Here is an 18,231-nt window from a genome sequence, read left to right as displayed (position 1 = left end):
CCGTGCAGCAAAAAAAAACAAAACAAAACAAACAAGAAACAAAACAAAACAAAACAAAAAAAACAAAAAACGCGCTCAGTCATTGCTGGGGAGACGACACGGAGGCCAGGCTCTGTGGAAGGGCACGGAGTGATTTGTCACCCCTCGACTGGCCAGAGACTGTTCTGAAAATCTTCCAGCAGTCGATCAATCCGAGCTGGAAACTACCTTTCCAATTGGCCAGCAGCTGAAGACCCAGAGTCCACCCAAAAAAACGAAGCGCCCCCTCGTGGGGGGAAACGGTATGCTGGCAATTCACACCCGTGGGCAGGTTTCCAAAGCAATTCTCTTACACAAGAAGCCAGAACCAACAGACTTCCGGTAAGGCAAAACCAGAGAGGTGGAGGAGCAGGGGGAGAGGGGAGGGGACAGGGAGGGGAGGGGAAGAAAGAAGAAAAGGGCGGAGCTTAGGGAAGGACTGAGAACTGTCAAGAGCGCGGTGGGGGATAGGGGATACACAGCTACGTCACTGTTAAATCTGTAGACTCGAGTACTGGAGGGTGAGTTTTCTCTGCGCACATTAAACAGTGGAAAGCAACTGCCCAGTGAGATGACTTGGCAAGGTGGTGGTTTTAATCGGACAGCAGCCCTGGAGAGATGATCCCCGGGGTTGTAGTCTGGAGGAGCACCCACAAAAGGCCCAGCTGAGCACCCACTCACCTGTCACCAGGGAGCCAGGTCTGGAGAGTAAGACAGCCTGCCTGAAGTCACAGGGCAGTAAGGTCTGCAGCCCAGGCGGTCTGCCCTTGTGATGGACATGGAGGCGTGGGCTAACGTGTATGTGTCTCTTATGCTCATGTGTGTATCCACCGGCATCTCGATCTTGTGGCAAAGTGAGGAAGCAGCTGGGTCTTAATGGTAGGAGGGAGGTGTGATTTTGGGGTGCATGGCTCACCCACCACCCCAAAGGAAGGAAGGAAGCCACAGAGCCTGGCCATCAGTAGGTGAAGGGACAGGACGTAGAGCCGGTTCACCTGATCAGATCCTCTCCTTGGTGGGAGATGCATCCCCTGTGGCCTGAGAGCCAATGTGCCCCTGGATTGGGTATGGCTTCATTAAGCATGTGGTGCCAGGCTCCGGCTTAGGATGAGGTCTGCCCATGTGACTAGGAGGGGTCCTGTGGGGTGGGGAGCCCATCCTCTCCAGAAGCTGCAGTGTTTGGGGTTCTTGGTGACGTTAGCCTTAGACCTCCCCTTCCGGTTAAAGGTGAGGGGACCCCACAAGACACCAGTCAACAACCCGGTGGGATCCCCAGCCTTTGGGGAGGTGGCTAGAGACCCAATGACCTGTTTTCTGGTAAGTACAGAGGGGTGACGGATGACGTTGGTGGGGTGCTTTTAGAGTGGGCTCTCACTATCATATCTGCACATCTGGGACGGTGTCATGGGTATGTGGCATAGAGAAGAGACCAAACCACAGTACCCAGGGCAATTCTGAGCCTTGTAGTTCCCCTCCTAGGTCACTTCTGCTTTCGGTGGCAAAGGGAGGGAAGGAACACTGCCCCAGGTTCTCTGGGCCTTCCCCAGTGTGTGTCCCTACAGCTGCTCTGGCCTCAGCTGCCAGCTCAGGTCCTCCGGCTTTGCAGAGTCCCCTGGCCGGGTGCCCTAAAGAGGCAGGTCCTGGTACAAGAACCTCCCAGGCCTTATCCTCTTACCTGGGGTCATTACCAGAGCCTGTTCCAAATTTTGTGTTGGCTGCAGCAGCCATTGGGCTTCATGTAGAGCACTGTGGACACTTGGGGTGCTGGAGGGGCTTCCTGTGCTGGAACTTAAGTAGTAACCCTGGTCTCCACCCAACAGCAGTAGCATGTCCCTTGTGTACTTGTGAGGATGCTACATCTTCCCCTGATGGTGGTCCTCTATGCTGGATGAAGGCCTCCAGGTGTGAGCCCAAGGGTGGCTTTGGTCAGGGTGAGAGGGGAGCTCCCTGGGCATGGAGAGACCAGCTGAAGAAGGTCTGGCTGCCCGTGTCTCCAGTTTCTTATTTCCGGTCTGTCCTCAGGCCTTTGACATGGCTGGCATCCGGATGACATAGAAATGGAGTCGGGAGCATGGTCAGATCACTCCACAGAAAGAGGGATGCTGAAGGCTTTCTTCCACGCACTTACCTCCAGGAAGCTTGGGATTGGGTGGACAGGAGTGGGCCGACACACTCTGCTGTGTACTTCTGCATTTCAATACGGGCTGCAGGCTGACTCACCGGAAAGACCCTTGGAGCTGGCAGTACCAATGTCTGGGGGTGACCTCTCTTGCTAGGGTTTTTCCTGCCTCAAGAGACCTTTAGGGTAAACAGAGAAGGTTCCTGGAACCTGCTGGGAATAGGTCTGGGCGCTGAGGGTACCCACTGAGGGCTTGTGGTGCTAAAGCAGAGACCCTGGAGAGATGGGCTGTGGTAGAGAGGGCACTGGTCTTTCCTGGGGCTGGGGGAAGAAGATGTGTCTTGTTTGGCCTGGCACACAGTAGGTGGTCAGTGTTCAGGTCTCTGTGGGCTGGTCATTAAAAGCTATTCTGTCTCCTTCCTCCCTGAGTCCCGGGAGCTGGTCCTGCAACGTGCCCGATGGCTCCAAACAGCTCTGGGTCTCAGGCTGGGGTGTCAGGGGGGCCTCAGGCTGGGGTGTCAGGGGGGCCTCAGGCTGGGGTGTCAGAGGGTCACTTTGCCTCTACTCCCTCTGTCAGAGAGCATCATCAAGGGTGGCTGGTGAGTTGGGAGATGGAATTAGGGACAGAAAAGATGTGCGGGGGTCGGGGGCTGGAAGGGAAGTGGAGTCAGATGAAGGACCACAAGGTCAGGGCTCTAGTCCTGAAGGAGACTTTGGTTTCTCAGACCCTCCCTGTGGCCTCCAGTCCCCGCAAAGGGTTCATATGTAACAGATGAGACGCTGAGATCCAGAGCTATGGGCCCTTGGGACATAACTCTCTGTTACTTCCAGTCCTCAGAGCCGGGCTGACTTCATCACAGAGAAAAGGAGAAAGTCAAGAGCAGGGCCCAGGAGAAGCATGACCAAGGATGGGGTTTCCTCAGGCAAGGGGGCCAGTAGATGTCTGAGGTCAAGTGTGGTAGGAATGCAGGGGGAGGAAGAACAGGTACCACTCAGGGCGGGAGTCATGTCCACCCTGTTCTAGCTAGGGACCCAGCTCTAACCCAGCCTCCAGGGTTGCTCTTAGGCAGTGCTGCTGTCTTAGCAGGTCTGGGAGTAGGTTCTGGAACCTGTGCTGGGCCAGCATGGAATCTTCTGGGGTTACTTCCAGAGGTAGAGAGGGAATGTTCCAGATTCCCACACTAAGGAGGGTAGCTCCCAAGATATCTCAAGAAGGTTCCTGCACCCGCCCCAGCTGCCCTAAGTCTCTCTGAGTGCCCTGGGCTCTCCAGCCTGCCTTTGCATTTAGTAACTCCATGCCCTTGGATGCTTCCCCTGGTCCCTATCCACGGATCCCCTCAACCTCTCTGCTCTGGGTGATTCTGGTCTCAGTTCTCTTCTCCCTCCCAGGCCCCCTCACACTGGGGTTGGTTTCTGAGAGTCTTGGAAGCACTGGGGAGAAAACTCCCATGGGTTAGGTGTAGCTGGCAGAAGTTCTAGGGTTAGAGCAGCCTGGGCCCAGCTGGGAACATTGTTGAAAGCAGTGACTTGTGATTCATACTTGGAGAACACCCCTGTCAAAGAAACCAGGGCATCGAGAATTGGCAAGCCCTCGGGTTGACACGTCTCAAAAGCCCCTTCCTTCCGTTTCCTCTTCTGTTTTGGGCGTATCCCTTCAATATTTCCTTTGCTAGGACTTGAGGCCTCTTGCTCTCTGGTGTATGATAGGCCAACTCCATAGAAACCTCTATTTCCTGTCTCCCTTGGCCTTAGTAAGACCCAAATGTGGGAAAGGGGAGGACAGAACTCTCCTCTGAGGGATCTGCCGTGGGATCAGGTATCCTGTTAACACACAACAAATCCAACAGACAGCTAGGTGTCTAGACATAGGTGAACATTTTGACAACCCTAAGGGGACGGACCAGGCGGTCAATCACCAGCACAGAGGCAGCGTGTCAAAGGTGGGGCAACTTTAGTGTCATGGAGAGTAATGACTGTTGGGGCTGGAGTGACAGTTCAGCAGTTAATAGCACTGGCTGCTCTTACAGAGGACAGGGGTTCAATTCCCAGCACCCTCATGGTGGCTCACAGCATTTTGAACTCCAGTTCCATGAGGTTCAGTGCCTTCCTCTGGCCTCTGTGAGTACCAGGACAGACATACCTAAAAGCAAATACCCACGCACAGTAAAAAAAAAAAAGACAGAAAAAGAAAAAAAAAGAAAAAGAATAATGACTGTTTGACAAGAACATGACAAGGCTGTACAAATCCATAAATCTTGCAGTCCTATTTAGAGGCTATCCTGCTAATCTTATGTCAGCTTGAAAGGAAGGAACCTCGATTGAGAAAATGCCTCCATAAGAACCAGCTGTAAGGCATTTTCTCAGTGGTCATTGGGGGGGGGGCAGCTCGTGATGGGTGGTGCCGTTTCTTGGCTGGCTGTCCTGGGCTGTATAAGAAAGCAGGCTGAGCAAGCCACAGGGAGCAAGCCAGTAAGCAGCACCCTCCATGGCCTCTGCATCAGCTCCTGTCTCCAGGTTTCCAGCCTGGATTGAGTTCCCACCCTGACTTTTTGTTATGCTGTTTCATTGTAGCAATAGAAACCCTGACCGAGATAGAGGTCTCAGGGGGAGAAGCGGGCCATGCGCCCACCTACAGACAACAGATAAGCAGCATTCATTCATCTTACAGGGCAACACTTTCCAGCCATTAGGAAGAAGCATTCGGACACCTGCTGTAGCCGGGTGACTCCAGAGGACACTGTGCTGAACAATGTGAACACACGAGACAGTGTCTGATACCGCTGGTGCTGAGGTCCTTAGATCGGTCACCTCCATGGAGTCAGCAGGTTGGACGGGGTAGGGTGGTACTACTGAGTGCAGACTTTCAGTTGTACAAGGAGATGACGGTGGATCCTAGAAAGCGCTCTTCTCTAAAGAGTGGTCGAACGGCCATCTTACAATGAGCTACAACCACGTGAAAGTTAAATGCTGAGGACCTGTCTGGTTTGCCGTGTTGAGGCCTCCGGGACAGGCGGGCAAGTGTAAAGCTCAGCACTGCCCACAAGAAGAACTGAGAAACTTGAGAAGGTTGCTAGCGCCCACCTATAGAATCGGAAGAGACAGTTGCTGTCCCTTGCGGTGAACGGAAGGTAGAGCTCCAGGAAGGCTGATCAGGTTTCAGGAGGCCATATCCACTTGTGCCAGAGCCCTTTGTCCTCCAGAGGTCAGGCATGGGTGACATCGTGGTCAGGAGGGGTCAACTGTTGGGGCTGGTGGCATTATGCTCAGAGCCACTCAGAGTAAGGGAGGACCTTACTGTGCACTAAATTTCTTCAAGGTCACAGCCCAAAAACAGCTGCTTTCAGAAAGTTAAGACGGAAGCTCGCACACCAGCTGCCTGCCCCACACCCCTGAGGGCCAGCTTTCTAGGGACTGCACTGCCACCCACACAAATATGTAAATGTCCTTTAGGGGTAGAGTGAGAAAAAGGCCTCCAGCCTCACAGCCTTGAAGCCTGGCATGACAAAGTAAAGGACTCCCGTCGTTGGACTTGTGCTGGGATCTGGGTTCTTCCAAGCTTCTCCGTGAAGCTCTGCTTCGCCAGCTAGCCCTTCCGAAGGTGTATTCCAAGGCCAGTGCTGCCTTCAGTCCTGGAGACACTGGGAGCTGTCAGGGATGGGGTCAACAACCTAGAGCCAGCCTTTGGGCTGAGTGTGGTTAAGCTGGCGATGGGAAACAGCGGTAGCCGCCTGGCGTTTTCCAGAGGAAACGCTACATTTGGATGTAAGGTGTATAACCCTGGGGCCACTAGAAGCTGCTGTGCCCATCAACCCCAGCAGCCCTCAGTGTAGAGAGCTGTCCCAGGAATGCCACCTACTCACTCTCTAGGTTCAGACTCTCACGAGGAAAACCACTTGTAGAGCTCCTGAGTGAAGGCTTTCTTCTGAGATAAAGGATGGTTTCTCAGACAAAGGTGGGGTGGAGGTGTACCCCTGCCGGGCTCTGTCCCCAGGAATGGATCGACTGGGACGGTCGGGTTCGTGGTAGAGTACACGCAGGGCACCAGGTGGCTGTGCCAACAAGGACCAAGCTGATCAGTGGTTCCATTCGGCGTCAGGTCTGGGATGCCCCGCCTGACTGGAGAGCAGGTGGAGGGACTAGTCTGTGTGGAGCTGCCTCGCAGAGCTCTTTGAGTCCCCATCTCTCAGTTCTCAGTTCCTGAGCGGAGCCATCTTCAGAACAAGGTCAAACAGGTCCGGAGCTGTTTTTCTGTCACCCCAACCCATCGACATCATAGTGATGTAAGCCTCACGCTAGTCCGTTGTGGTTAGGGGAGTTTCGGAGTGAGCATGCTCGGACCCCCCATTACTTCCTGAAACCTCTCAGCTGGGCCTGCAGAGGGGTGCTCAGCGCTGCCTCAGGACAGGACTGCTCTGTGCTGCCTCGGGCTGGCTTGGGTAAGTCAGTGGATCGTAGCTCTGGGGGGATGGGGTGGTCCTGGGGGGGCCAGGCCCTCCACGGTGGTTTCTGAGAGAAATCTGATTTGATGATAGTTAGGCTTGGCCCAAAGTATTTAACCAAGGCCTGTCCCCAAGATGGGACTCAGGGGCACCATGCTCACCTGTGTAAGGGCACAGGGACAATAGCACACATCAGAGTGCCCTTCCCCCAACCTGCCTGGACGCTTCTGGAAGATCTTCACCCCAACTGTAGATACAGACGAGAGGGGAAACACTGGGCTTCCTCTGACGGGGAACTGAGGGCCACGGAGGACTCAGGAGCATCCTGACAGTGTGGTTGGTGGGGGTAGGGGTTTTTCTTACCTAGGGTTAGAGGCAGGCTCTGGGGAGGGATGAACAGGACAGTGGGGTTCTACTGGGATAGGCTGTCTGGTCATGGGGCTCGATCCTGGGGCTGGCCGCTAACCGACTCCTGAGGCCAGGCATTTGGAGTGCCCAGCAGAGGAGATCTTGTAACTTAGAGATTTGTGAGAACAGACTCGTGGAGTGTTCAGGAGAGTCACTGAGGACCGTGAGCAGTGGTTACTGTCTTACTGATGAGGGCACGTGGCATAACGTCTTAGGGGGTTAACCACGTAGCAGGGTGAGAACAGAGATACCCTGGTGGGAGGGTGGAAAGGAAGAGTGGCTGCCACAAGTACTCAGCTTAGATACCAGCCAAACTGAAATGTGTGTTACTGAGAAGTACGGTGTGGGGGATGGGCCCCCAGGTCCACACGATGTATAGTTGATGCTCGTAATTGAACAGTTCCTGCCCAAAGGGCGTTCTGAATTTGACACAGTGTTCTGAATTTGAATACAGAAATGAGGTCGAAGGTTTTTTGGTTTTTGGGTTGGTTTTTTGTTTTTTTGTTTTTTTGTTTTTTTTTTGCCTTTTGCCTTTTGCCTTTCTCTCTTCTCTCTGTCTCTTCTCTCTCTCTCTCTCTCTCTCTCTCTCTCTCTCTCTTCTTTCTCTCTTTTCTCTTCCTCTGTATGAGTGTGTGCATGTGTGTTTGTATGTGCGTGCTTCCACGTGTATGGGCACATATGTGTATATACGCATGTGAATGTGGAGGCCAGAGATTGGTGTTCAAAGCCATCCCCTGTTGCTTTGCCACTTTCTTCACTGAAGCAGGGTCTTTCAGAGGATACAGCTGGTCTTGCTAGCTGGCTTGCTCTGGGGAATTTCATCTCTACCCTCGGAGGGTAGAATTGTAGGTGGACTGCCAGGGGAACTAGGCATTTATGTGGGTTCTGGGGATCCAAATGTAGGTCCTCACACTTGTGTGACAAGCACTGAGCTGTCTCCCACCCGGCCCCAGAGAAGCCGGTAGGAGGATGGAAAAGTGAAAGACCGAAGCAACCAAAACAACCAGAAATTCCTGTGGTAGAGAAATGGGGCACAGTGTGCTGGTGACTTGAAGGGCCAGTCCAGCCACCCTGAGCGGTAGAGACAAAGTATGTCTTCCCTTTGTGCATTCCTGCCCATTAGGAACGCTCCACAGGGGGTTGGGGATTTAGCTCAGTGGTAGAGCCGTTGCCTAGCAAGCGCAAGGCCCTGGGTTCGGTCCCCAGCTCCAAAAAAAAAAAAAAAAAAAAAAAAAAAAAAAAAAAAAAAAAAGAAAAAAAGAAAAAAGAAAAGAAAAAGAAAAAGGAATGCTCCACAGTCAAAAGACAGGCAGGACTGTCACCGGCGGCGGTGGTAGAGCGCAGGGCTCGAGGGCCATAGGCATCACGGGTGGCGTGTTGCCTGGGCATGCCCTGGCGACTCCAAGTACCTCTCTTCCTCCAAGATGGGTCTACTGGGGGGGTGGGGGCTGTGTGGTGGGGGGATGTCTCTATCGAACGCCCGAGGCAGGAGGGCGGAAGTGGAAAGGATGGGGGGTGGGGGATGCAGCCAGGTGGCCAGCACGAAGGTGTGGTTTGAAGGCTGGAAAACATTAGCATGAGTCTGAGGGCTGGTGGACCAGGGGAAAGCAGGGGTGTGGCTGGGAGTTAGGGCAGGTAGACGAGGACATCCAGGGATCATGGGCTCGTTTCCATGATGGCTACAAGTGACGTGCCAAGGCCATCATTCCAGTTGTGCTGCCCTTTGTCCAACGGCCGCCTGATGGCGTTCAGCGTGCTAAAGGTCCCTTTGAGTGAGGGAGTCCGCCAGGCCCAAGCAGACATCACAGTATGGTAAACCATGTGTGTGTGTGGCCTTTGTGGCTGTTACACGGTAGGACATTCTCTGCAGGGTTCTCGGAAGGTTTGGGAGCACACAGTGTTTCACAGTCCTGATGAAGGTTGACCATGACCTTCTACCCTCAGGGGTCAGCCATTTCCAGCTATCTCACAGATGACACACAGCACTGCAAGATAGACCAGGACGTCAAGAGGAAAAGTCACTGTCCACAACCAGGCCAGGCCAGGCCCTCCATAACAGAGAGGCCAGTGTCTGCTTCTTGGAGAAGACAAGACATAGGGATCTTTCTCCTCCCTTTCCACATCCGTACTCAGTTCAGGAATTCATGAGACAGCCTAGCCTGGCTGCACTTCTGAGAGAAGCCTGTATCTTGGAGCGTGGGGCTGTTGACTCTTGCCCCTTCCTGTGGAAGGAATAGCCTAGTTGTTGCGAGATGCTCACAACTGATCTGGCCTTGTTAGGGACCCTGGAAGCTTAGACAGGAAAGGGAGGGGCTCTGGGTGTTCTGAGGGAGAGCCTGTAGCACAGGGAAGATGGACATCCCAAAGGGAAGGGGCAGATTGGGAAAGGGACAAGCCTAAGGCACGACATTTCCTGAGCACAAAGGACTCTGACACGAATACAAAGCCAATGCTGTGTGAGGGCTGAGGGTACCCAAAAGCAGCCATGATGAGGGGCCACATTATAGTGTAGGGATTCAGGAGCAGTCCCCCCACCCCCATGTCCCAGTGCAGGCTGCTCTGGCCTGAGACTCAGGGTTGATCTATTTTGATGTAAGCGTTGATGCCCCATGGGTTAGGGACTTGACCCAAATGCGGATGTCACGGCCTTCTTTTGTTCTGTCTAGGCTGAGCAGTTAGTCCCAACTGCCCACTCTGTCTCCCTGGCCAAGCTCTGTCCACAGGTAACAAGGATGTGACTTGTAGCTATGACAGTTTCCCACAGTGCATCCTCACCGCAGGAGGGAAGTGCCTGTCACGTTTTCTGTTAAACCCCTGCTTCCTCTGGCTTCTGCATGGTGGCCGAACACTGAGCGTCGCCCCCTTCCCCATACTCAGGGTTGCCGGGTGCTTAGGGTGAACATGGTGCAGCCCCTGCAGGAGACAGACCTGCCCTAGGCTGGCTCTGTGGCTGACTTTACAGAACTCTAACTCTAGTTGCAGGGAAGGCAGGTGCAGGCCTCTCTCTGACTGGGGCTCCAGGCGCTGCCCCATGCAGTCATGTGCTCATTCGCTAGAATTGGGGGTGATGGTCAGTGGTAATTTGAATTTGGGAGGTGCAGAAGCTTGCTGTGCCAGATGTAGAGTGAGACCCAGAGGGACAGACGGACCACCTGTCCTGGTGCTCAGCTGGTCAAGGCATGGTGAGGTGATGCAAGGAACCCGCTAAGGGTCAATGTTTGACAGTGGTTCTTGCCCTTCCTGGCTTTGCCTCTCTTTAATGTATTGCTTCAAACTTCTTCAGAGGTCAGTGACCTTCTGCAACCTCAGGTGAATCGTTTAGCTTCCTGTTGTTTTCAGAAACTCTTGAGAAGGAAGCAGGGGAGCTGGGAACTGGTGGCGACTTGTGAGGCTCCAGGCTTTAATGTCTGTGGGCTCAGCCTGGCTTCCATAGGATTCAGAAGGCCACTCCCGAAGGCCCAATGTACTCTGGGCAAATACTGTGGTCATCTGCCTGACTGAGGGGCAGCCACGTGTGTTGGGGGAAGCAGGTGGGCAGGCGGGACACACACTTAACTTTTTAGGTCATTGTTTAATCAGGGGAAAACACTCCCTAGGAGGAACTTCAGCAAGTTTAAAGTTAAACTTTCTTTCTTTCTTCCTTTCTTTCTTTCTTTCTTTTTTTTAAAGATTTATTTGTTTGTTTTATATGAGTACACTGTAGCTGCCTTCACACACACCAAAAGAGGCCATCGGATCCCATTACAGATGGTTGTGAGCCACCATGTGGGTGCTGGGATTTGAACTCGGGACCTTTGGAAGAGCAGTCAGTGCTCTTAACCACTGAGCCATCTCTCCAGCCCAAAGTTAAACTTTCTTAAGGTGGTTGGACACTGACTGCAACACCGGGCTCTGAAATATTTGTACCTAGTGAGCATCCTCATTATGTAGTTTCGGGATACCATGTCTTCAGTCTCCAGAACACTGAATTAGTGGTTTTTGTCAACCCGATAGGCAGAAAAACAAAACAAAACAACAACAAAACAAAGAGACTTTCCTCCGTGGTTATTTTGCGTTTCTTGGCCTTTTGGGAGCCCTTCTTAATTCTTTCTGTGGAAGCTCGGGTGCCATCAGCTTTGCCAACTATAACCAACAAATAACCGTCTTAACCATGGTCTCCAGGGTGATGCTTTGATGCTCGCCAGCTTCCCTGGTGCCTGGTTGTCTGCCCTGCATTACCTTGTGTTGACTGTGGGATGTTCTAGACTCTTTGTTGAATGAGTCAATCTGGGGTGGCAGGCATTGCAACAGCATGCCTGGCTGGCTGGCTGGCTGGCTGGGTGGGTGGGTGGATGGAGGGACAGATGAACAGACAGACAGATGGACGGGTGGATGGATGGCTGTGTGGGTGGATGGATGGATGGAGTGACAGATGAACAGACAGACAGATGGACAGGTGGATGGATGGGTGGGTGGATGGATGGAGGGATGGATGAACAGACAGATGGACGGGTGGATGGATGGATGGGTGGGTGAATGGGTGGGTGAGTGGATGGATGGAGGGACGGATGAACAGACAGATGGACGGGTGGATGGATGGATGGGTGGGTGGGTGGCTAGATGGATGGATGGATGAATGAATGGATGAATGGATGGATGGATGGCTAGCTGGCTGGGTGGATGGATAGATGGCTGGGTGGGTGGATGGATAGATGGCTGGGTGGATGGATGGATGGATGGATGGATGGATGGATGGATGGACAGATGGGTGGATAGATGGATGGATGGACAGATGGGTGGATGGATGGATGGATAGGTGGACAGATGGATGGATGGATGGATGGATGGATGGATGGATGGACAGATGGACAGACAGATAGATGGGTGGGTGGATGGATGGACAGACAGATGGACGGATGGATGGGTGAGTGGGTGGATGGATGGGTGAGTGGGTGTTTAATTCTCATTGGTTTTTGTTTTGCTTTGTTTTGTTTGCATTTTCACCTAACTCCATTTCAACACACCCTTTCTCCAGGTCATTTTAAGCTGTCAGAGTCACCTTCACAAGGGGGTCCACAGAACTCACATAGGAGCCACTATGAGGTCAGAATCCACCAATGCAACAGGTGAGAGAGTCTCATTTGACTGAGACATGGAAAAAGGCCCTCAAAAGTTCCTATGTGGTACACTTGGTCCCATCATTCAGATTCCTTAACATGCAGATTTCTGTAACGAAAATGGAATCAGGGTTGCTCCGTCAAGAACTCCAGATGCAATGGGCTGGGGATGTGGCTCAATTTGTTAGAGGCCTTGTTGAGCATGAAGCTTTGGGTTTAATCCCCCACCATCACATAAAATCATGCATAGTAAGTGACACATGCTAAATAGTGCTGTGAAACCATCGGGAGCCCAGGGACTATCTCAATCAATATCAATCAATCATCAATCAGTAAAACTCAAGACATACTCACTTCACAATTGTTTTGACAAGTGCTAAAGAAAGCCAGGCACAAGAGTGAGGGGACATTTTGCACTCTAAATGTCGACTTCCTGTGACCATGACAAATGGTGAGTCACAAGCCATCTGGTGGCCCAAGAGAACTTTCAGGAGATCCCGGTAAGCAGTTGACCAGAAGCTTCCCATGGCTTTCCATGATGCCACCGCCCTCCCTTCTTTCCACTCCAGAAGCCCTCCCTACCCTAGGGAGACATTTCTAAGGTAACCTGCAGGGATGTGGGGTTGTGAAGCCACACTCATCCTCAGATAGTGTATGTGGCAGTGTCCACATCGAAGCTCCAAAGGTTTATATGGGTCTGAGCAGGTGACAAGAGTCAGCCATGCTGGGGAATCTGTGGCTGTTCAGTGTGGTGCTGGGAGAGGCAAGGCTGCAGGTTGGTCCCAGATTGTGTTTCTTGCAGTTTTCAGTAAAACTGCATGGTGTGTGGGTAGGGTGGGGTGGGGTGGGGTACACAGATGGAGCTCCTGAACTGGGATGGAGTGGTGAGACAGACAGGACAGAAGGACCGAGGAGTGTCTGAACCAGGGAGGGGGAAGAGACTCCCATGCTTGCCTGAGGGTGTTTTCACAGTGGGAAGAGAGCGACCCAGGTAAGGAGCTGTCTGAACACCTATAGCTGCCTGTGGACTCATCTCTCACCCTTGCTGACTCCCACACAGGTTCTGATGTCAAGATTTAGCATTGATCTCTAAGGCAGTTCACCACCTGTGGAACCTCAACCTCACTTTCTCTACCCAGATATGATAACAGCATGCCTCTGAGCTGGGACACCCAGATTGTGGGAGGAAGGTGCCTCATACCACTGTCAAAAAGGAAGGGGGGAAAAAAGCAGAAGCTGACTAGCCCTGAGCTCTGCAGAGAGATCTGAAAGCAGAGCAGGCACTTGAAAGTAGCACAGGCTTCCTGGGAGTAAACACAGTGGCCACGTGACCCAGCAAACTCACTTTCGGGTTTACCCAGAAAAGAGACAGCAGGGACAGGAATTGGGGACACCAATGCTCACATTGTTCATAACAGTCCAGCAGTGGCAAGCAGCCTAGGTTTCAGGCACACATGACAAGTATCAAAGTGTCTGTATGTTCCCTGGGCAATGTCCCTGTGTGTGGAATGTGTTGATGGGATGCTAGCCTATCTTAAAAAGAAGAGATGTGGGGCCGGAGAGATGACTCAGTGGTTAAAAGCACTGACTACTCTTCCAGAGGTTCTGAGTTCAAATCCCAGCAACCACATGGTGGCTCACAGCCATCTGTAATGGGATCTGATGCCCTCTTCTGCTACAGTGTACTTATATAGAATAAATAAATAAATAAATCTTTTTAAAAGAAAGAGAGAGATACTCTGACATATGCTATGATGTGGATGAACCCTGAGGATGCTATGCTCAGTAGACTAAATCTGCACTGATGATTTGGGTGAGGCTGCTCTACAGAGGTGGGGAGAATGGAAGGGAGGAAAGTGTGTGTGTGTAGTGTGTGTGTATGTGTGTGTATGTGTGTGTATGTGTGTATGTTTGTGTGTGTATGTGTGTGTATGTGTGTATGTATGTGTGTATGTGTGTATGTATATGTGTATGTGTGTGTATGTATGTGTGTATGTGTGTATGTGTGTGTATGTGTGTATGTGTGTATGTGTGTATGTGTGTATGTGTGTGTATGTGTGTGTATGTGTGTGTATGTGTGTATGTGTGTATGTGTGTGTATGTGTGTGTGTGTGTGTGTATGTGTGTGTGTGTGTGTGCACATGTGCATGCCTGTGAGTGTTTCTAGAAGAGCTTTGCTCTGCAGGCTGAGATTCTTGAGGTGGGAACTGGCTCAGGTCCACACAGCAGATGTCCTTAGTGACAATCAGCTGCATGCTGGGGAATGAAGGACTCGGACAGAGAGAACATTTTGTGTTATGTGTGTTTTATCAGGATTAAAAATGGAGCCTGGAAAATGCATCAGTTGCCTAAGAAAGTATCAGGCTCTGCGGTTGGGGACAGGTCCCCTTCCTAACCAGGAGCCCTCATCTGAGGAGCAGTGCAGGTCTTAGATGGCATCCTGTCACTCATACAACCAGTCCAGGACAACTGGCCAGGACAACCAGAGACACTGAACAGATATCAGCCTGGGACCAAGAGACCGTGACCTTGGGGCCTCCAAATCTGAGCCACAACATGGCTGAAGGTTTCTTCACCAGGTGGCCACTGTGACCAGAAAAATCTCACCCACCCACATCGGTCAAGGCCTGGGGTTGGTGTTTGTCCTAACCACTCTCTGGTCCCACTGGCTTCCTCTAGCTGGAGTCTTTTGAACTCCTGATGTGTCTAGTCTGAAGTCTGTGAAGCTTCTCTTTTACTTAAAATTTTTATTTATTAATTGTGTGTGTATCAGGCATACATGTGCCACTGAGTGTGTGTTACAGACATGCGTGTACACTGTGTATGTGAATCAGGCATGCATGTGCACTGTGTGTGTGTGAATCAGGCATGTGTGTGTATTGTGCATCTGTAGAAGGCATGCATGTGCACTATGTGTGTGAGTCAGGCATGTGTGTGCACTGTGTGTGTGAATCAGGTGTGTGTGTGCATTGTGCATATGAATCAGGCATGCATGTGCACTGTGTGTGTGAATCAGGCATGTGTATGCACTGTGCATCTGTAGCAGGCATGCATGTGCACTCTGTGTGTGAATCAGGTATGTGTATGCACTGTGCATCTGTAGCAGGCATGCATGTGCACTCTGTGTGTGAATCAGGCATGTGTATGCACTGTGCATCTGTAGCAGGCATGCATGTGCACTGTGTGTGTGAATCAGGCATGTGTGTGCACTGTGCATATGAATCAGGCATGTGTGTGCTCTGTGTGTGTGAATCAGGCATGTATGTGCACTGTGCATTTGTAGCAGGCATGCATGTGCACTGTGCACATGTGAAAGTCAGAGAACACCTCATCTTGTCAGGGTCAGCATCAAGTCTGTTTTACCTGCTGAGTCCTCTCTTCAAACCCCACCACCCATCAAGCTTCTTGCTTTTTCTTGGTGTTATACATCTCCCTCAGTGAGGGTGGCTCCATAAACTCCTACCACCGTGTCATTTCTGTCCCACAGGAAATGCCACGGCGGTCACCTCTACTCTTCAGACTACCTCGGTCCCCATGAGCTGCCACACGTTGTCCTACGAGGAGAGCAGAGTGGTCCTGGTGGCGGTGTACAGCGTGGTGTGCATGCTGGGCCTACCGGCCAACTGCCTAACTGCCTGGCTGACACTGTTGCAAGTCCTACAGAGAAACGTGCTCGCCGTCTACCTGTTCTGTCTGTCCCTCTGTGAGCTGCTGTACATCAGCACCATGCCTCTGTGGATCATTTACATCCAGAATCAGCACAAATGGAGCCTGGGTCAGCAGGCCTGCAAAGTGACAGCTTACATCTTCTTCTGCAACATCTACACCAGCATCCTCTTGCTCTGCTGCATTTCCTGCGACCGCTACATGGCCGTGGTCTACGCACTGGAGAGCCGAGGTCACCGGCACCAGAGGACTGCTGTCACCATTTCGGCATGTGTGGTTATTCTTGTTGGGCTTGTCAACTATCCAGTGTTTGACATGAAAGTGGAGGACAGCTTCTGCTTTGAGCCCCTGGGGATCGACAGTAGGATAGCCGGCTACTACTACCTGCGGTTCACTTTTGGCTTTGCCGTCCCTCTCGGCGTCCTTGCCTTCACCAATCACCAGATCTTCCGGAGCATCAAGCTCAGTGATAGCCTGAGCGCTGCGCAGAAAAACAAGGTGAAGCGCTCCGCCATTGCAGTCGTCACCATCTTCCTGGTCTGCTTTGCTCCCTACCACGTGGTGCTCCTCATCAAAGCCGCCAGCTTTTCCTTCTACGAAGGAGACCGGGATGCGGTGTGTGACTTCGAAAACAGGCTGTACACGGTCTCTACAGTGTTCCTGTGCCTGTCGACGGTCAACAGTGTGGCTGACCCCATCATCTACGTGCTGGCTACAGACCATTCTCGGCAAGAAGTGTGCAGGATCCACACGGGGTGGAAGAAGTGGTCCACGAAGACAGATGTCACCTACTTGAAGGACTCTGAGGAGACGCACTCACCCACAGCGCTTATGAACGCATACACCTTCCCCAGTACTGTGCACCTTCCAGGCTCACAGCCAGTGGAGCTAGGGTCACTGGGCTCTGCCGGAGAGACTGCCTGACGACCTCTGCTAAGCTCACTCTACACCAACACCGGTCACATCTACCTGGTCCTCTGAGTCACCATCTGGGGTGTCCACAACACTTCAGATGCCTTTTCGGAGCACACACTGCTGATCTCTCCTTCTTAGGCCACCAACTCTGAAAGTATCTGTTCCTTAGGTGTCCAGGACCTTTGGGCTCTCCTCTATGGAAAGCGGTGGGTGCTAAGGACACCAGTCATAACCCTAGGCTTCCAGGGCCTCGGGGAGCGTGTGGCTGGCAGGACAGCTCTTTATCAGCAGGGTGCTCTGCAGGGCTCCCAAGAGCTATCAGCAGGGCACTTGACAGAGCACTTTATGTTCTACGATTTCCTACATTGTCCAGTGGCTAACACTGGACATCCTGGGCTTTCCATAGAGATGGACATGAACCCATTCGTGGTTACCACCACAGCGTTACAGCCATAGGGGATAGGAGTCCAACCCTTAGGGGACTGGTTCTGAGTAGACAGAATTAGCTTCTAGGGGAGCCATGGAGCATGGTAACCAGTTGCTCCAGCTCCTAATGGTCTCATACATCCTCCCCAGGGACCCCCTCAACCGTTTACATTAGGAAGTGCTAGTGGACACCCCAGGAAGAGGTTGGTATAGCTGCTACCAGAGAAGGGGATATCTGACATCTGTCTTTCTTTGCCTTGTAACCTCTGGCCTTGACAGCACAGAGGAGGTAGGCTGCGGCTCCTGAAAGAGCAGGTCAAGAGCAAGCCCCACTCTGCCCCATTTTCTCCAGTGTTGGCTCCGTGTCAAATCCCAGCTCTGCTCTTGCTGAGTCACTCCAGTACTTTCCTTAGCTACCTCACTGGGTCACTCACTGTTGGGACTGGCTGACACTGAGCCACCGCCCCCTCACTCCAGAGACTCCCGATACACTTGGAGTGCAAGGGCCAAGGATCCCTGAGCATGGCGGGCCTCAGAGATGATCCTCCTGAAGCACACACATCACAAATGCTGATCAGAGACTGGGACCTCAGGGCTTAACTTCAGTTCTTCAGTGCTGAGAATAAGAACACAGGGATAGAAGTCGACTTCCTTTCCTTGCTGTTGCTTATATCTTATTTGTTTGATAAACGGTTTCTGGCACCTCAAACTGATCTGAAACTCACTGAGCAATGGAGGGTGACTTCTTGTCTCCTGACCCTGGTGTCTCCCTCCAATCCGAGGATGGGATTACAAGCTTGTGCCACCAGCCTCTGATTTCCTCTTTAGCGGTGTTTGTTTGGTGTGAAGGAGTGTGCAGAGCCGTGTGTGTGTGTGTGTGTGTGTGTGTGTGTGTGTGTGTGTGTGTGATGTGCGAAGGCCAAACATGGACACCTGATACTTTCCTTGATTGCTCTCCACTTTATTCAGTGAGGCAGGGTCTGACGCTGAAGCCAGAGCTCACCAATTTGGCTAGACCAGTTAGCCGGTTTGCTCCAGGGACCCCCCGTCTCTGCCTTGCAGGCCCTGGGACGGTATCTGCAGGCAGAAGTGCATTAACTTTGTTTTTCTCTATAGTCCTGGCTGTCCTCTGTAGTCCAGGCTG

At 52.2% G+C, this 18,231-nt stretch overlaps 1 protein-coding gene across 7 annotated transcripts; it reads left to right on the top strand.

The window, feature by feature from the left end:
* The first annotated feature begins 459 nt into the window (after positions 1-459).
* Positions 460-17,895, top strand: Gpr132 (G protein-coupled receptor 132). Of its 7 annotated transcripts, XM_087553571.1 has the most exons (5): positions 460-539; positions 1,246-1,335; positions 4,806-6,573; positions 11,999-12,089; positions 15,568-17,895. In XM_087553571.1, exons 4-5 carry the CDS (start codon positions 12,062-12,064, stop codon positions 16,668-16,670), a joined length of 1,131 nt encoding a protein of 376 aa, XP_087409697.1. In that variant the 5' UTR covers positions 460-539; positions 1,246-1,335; positions 4,806-6,573; positions 11,999-12,061; the 3' UTR covers positions 16,671-17,895.
* The last annotated feature ends 336 nt before the right edge of the window (positions 17,896-18,231 follow it).

The sequence above is a fragment of the Rattus norvegicus genome, chromosome 6, assembly GCF_021556685.1.
Source record: "Rattus norvegicus strain SHRSP/BbbUtx chromosome 6, alternate assembly SHRSP_T2T, whole genome shotgun sequence".
NCBI lineage: Eukaryota > Metazoa > Chordata > Mammalia > Rodentia > Muridae > Rattus > Rattus norvegicus.
Note: the sequence above shows the minus strand (reverse complement) of the source record. Positions and strands in the feature narration are given on the sequence as shown.

Coding starts and splice junctions, on each gene's coding strand:
- Gpr132 (XM_087553568.1), top strand. Junction 12,090..15,567: donor AGAATCCACCAATGCAACAG/GTGAGAGAGTCT, acceptor TCTGTCCCACAG/GAAATGCCACGGCGGTCACC.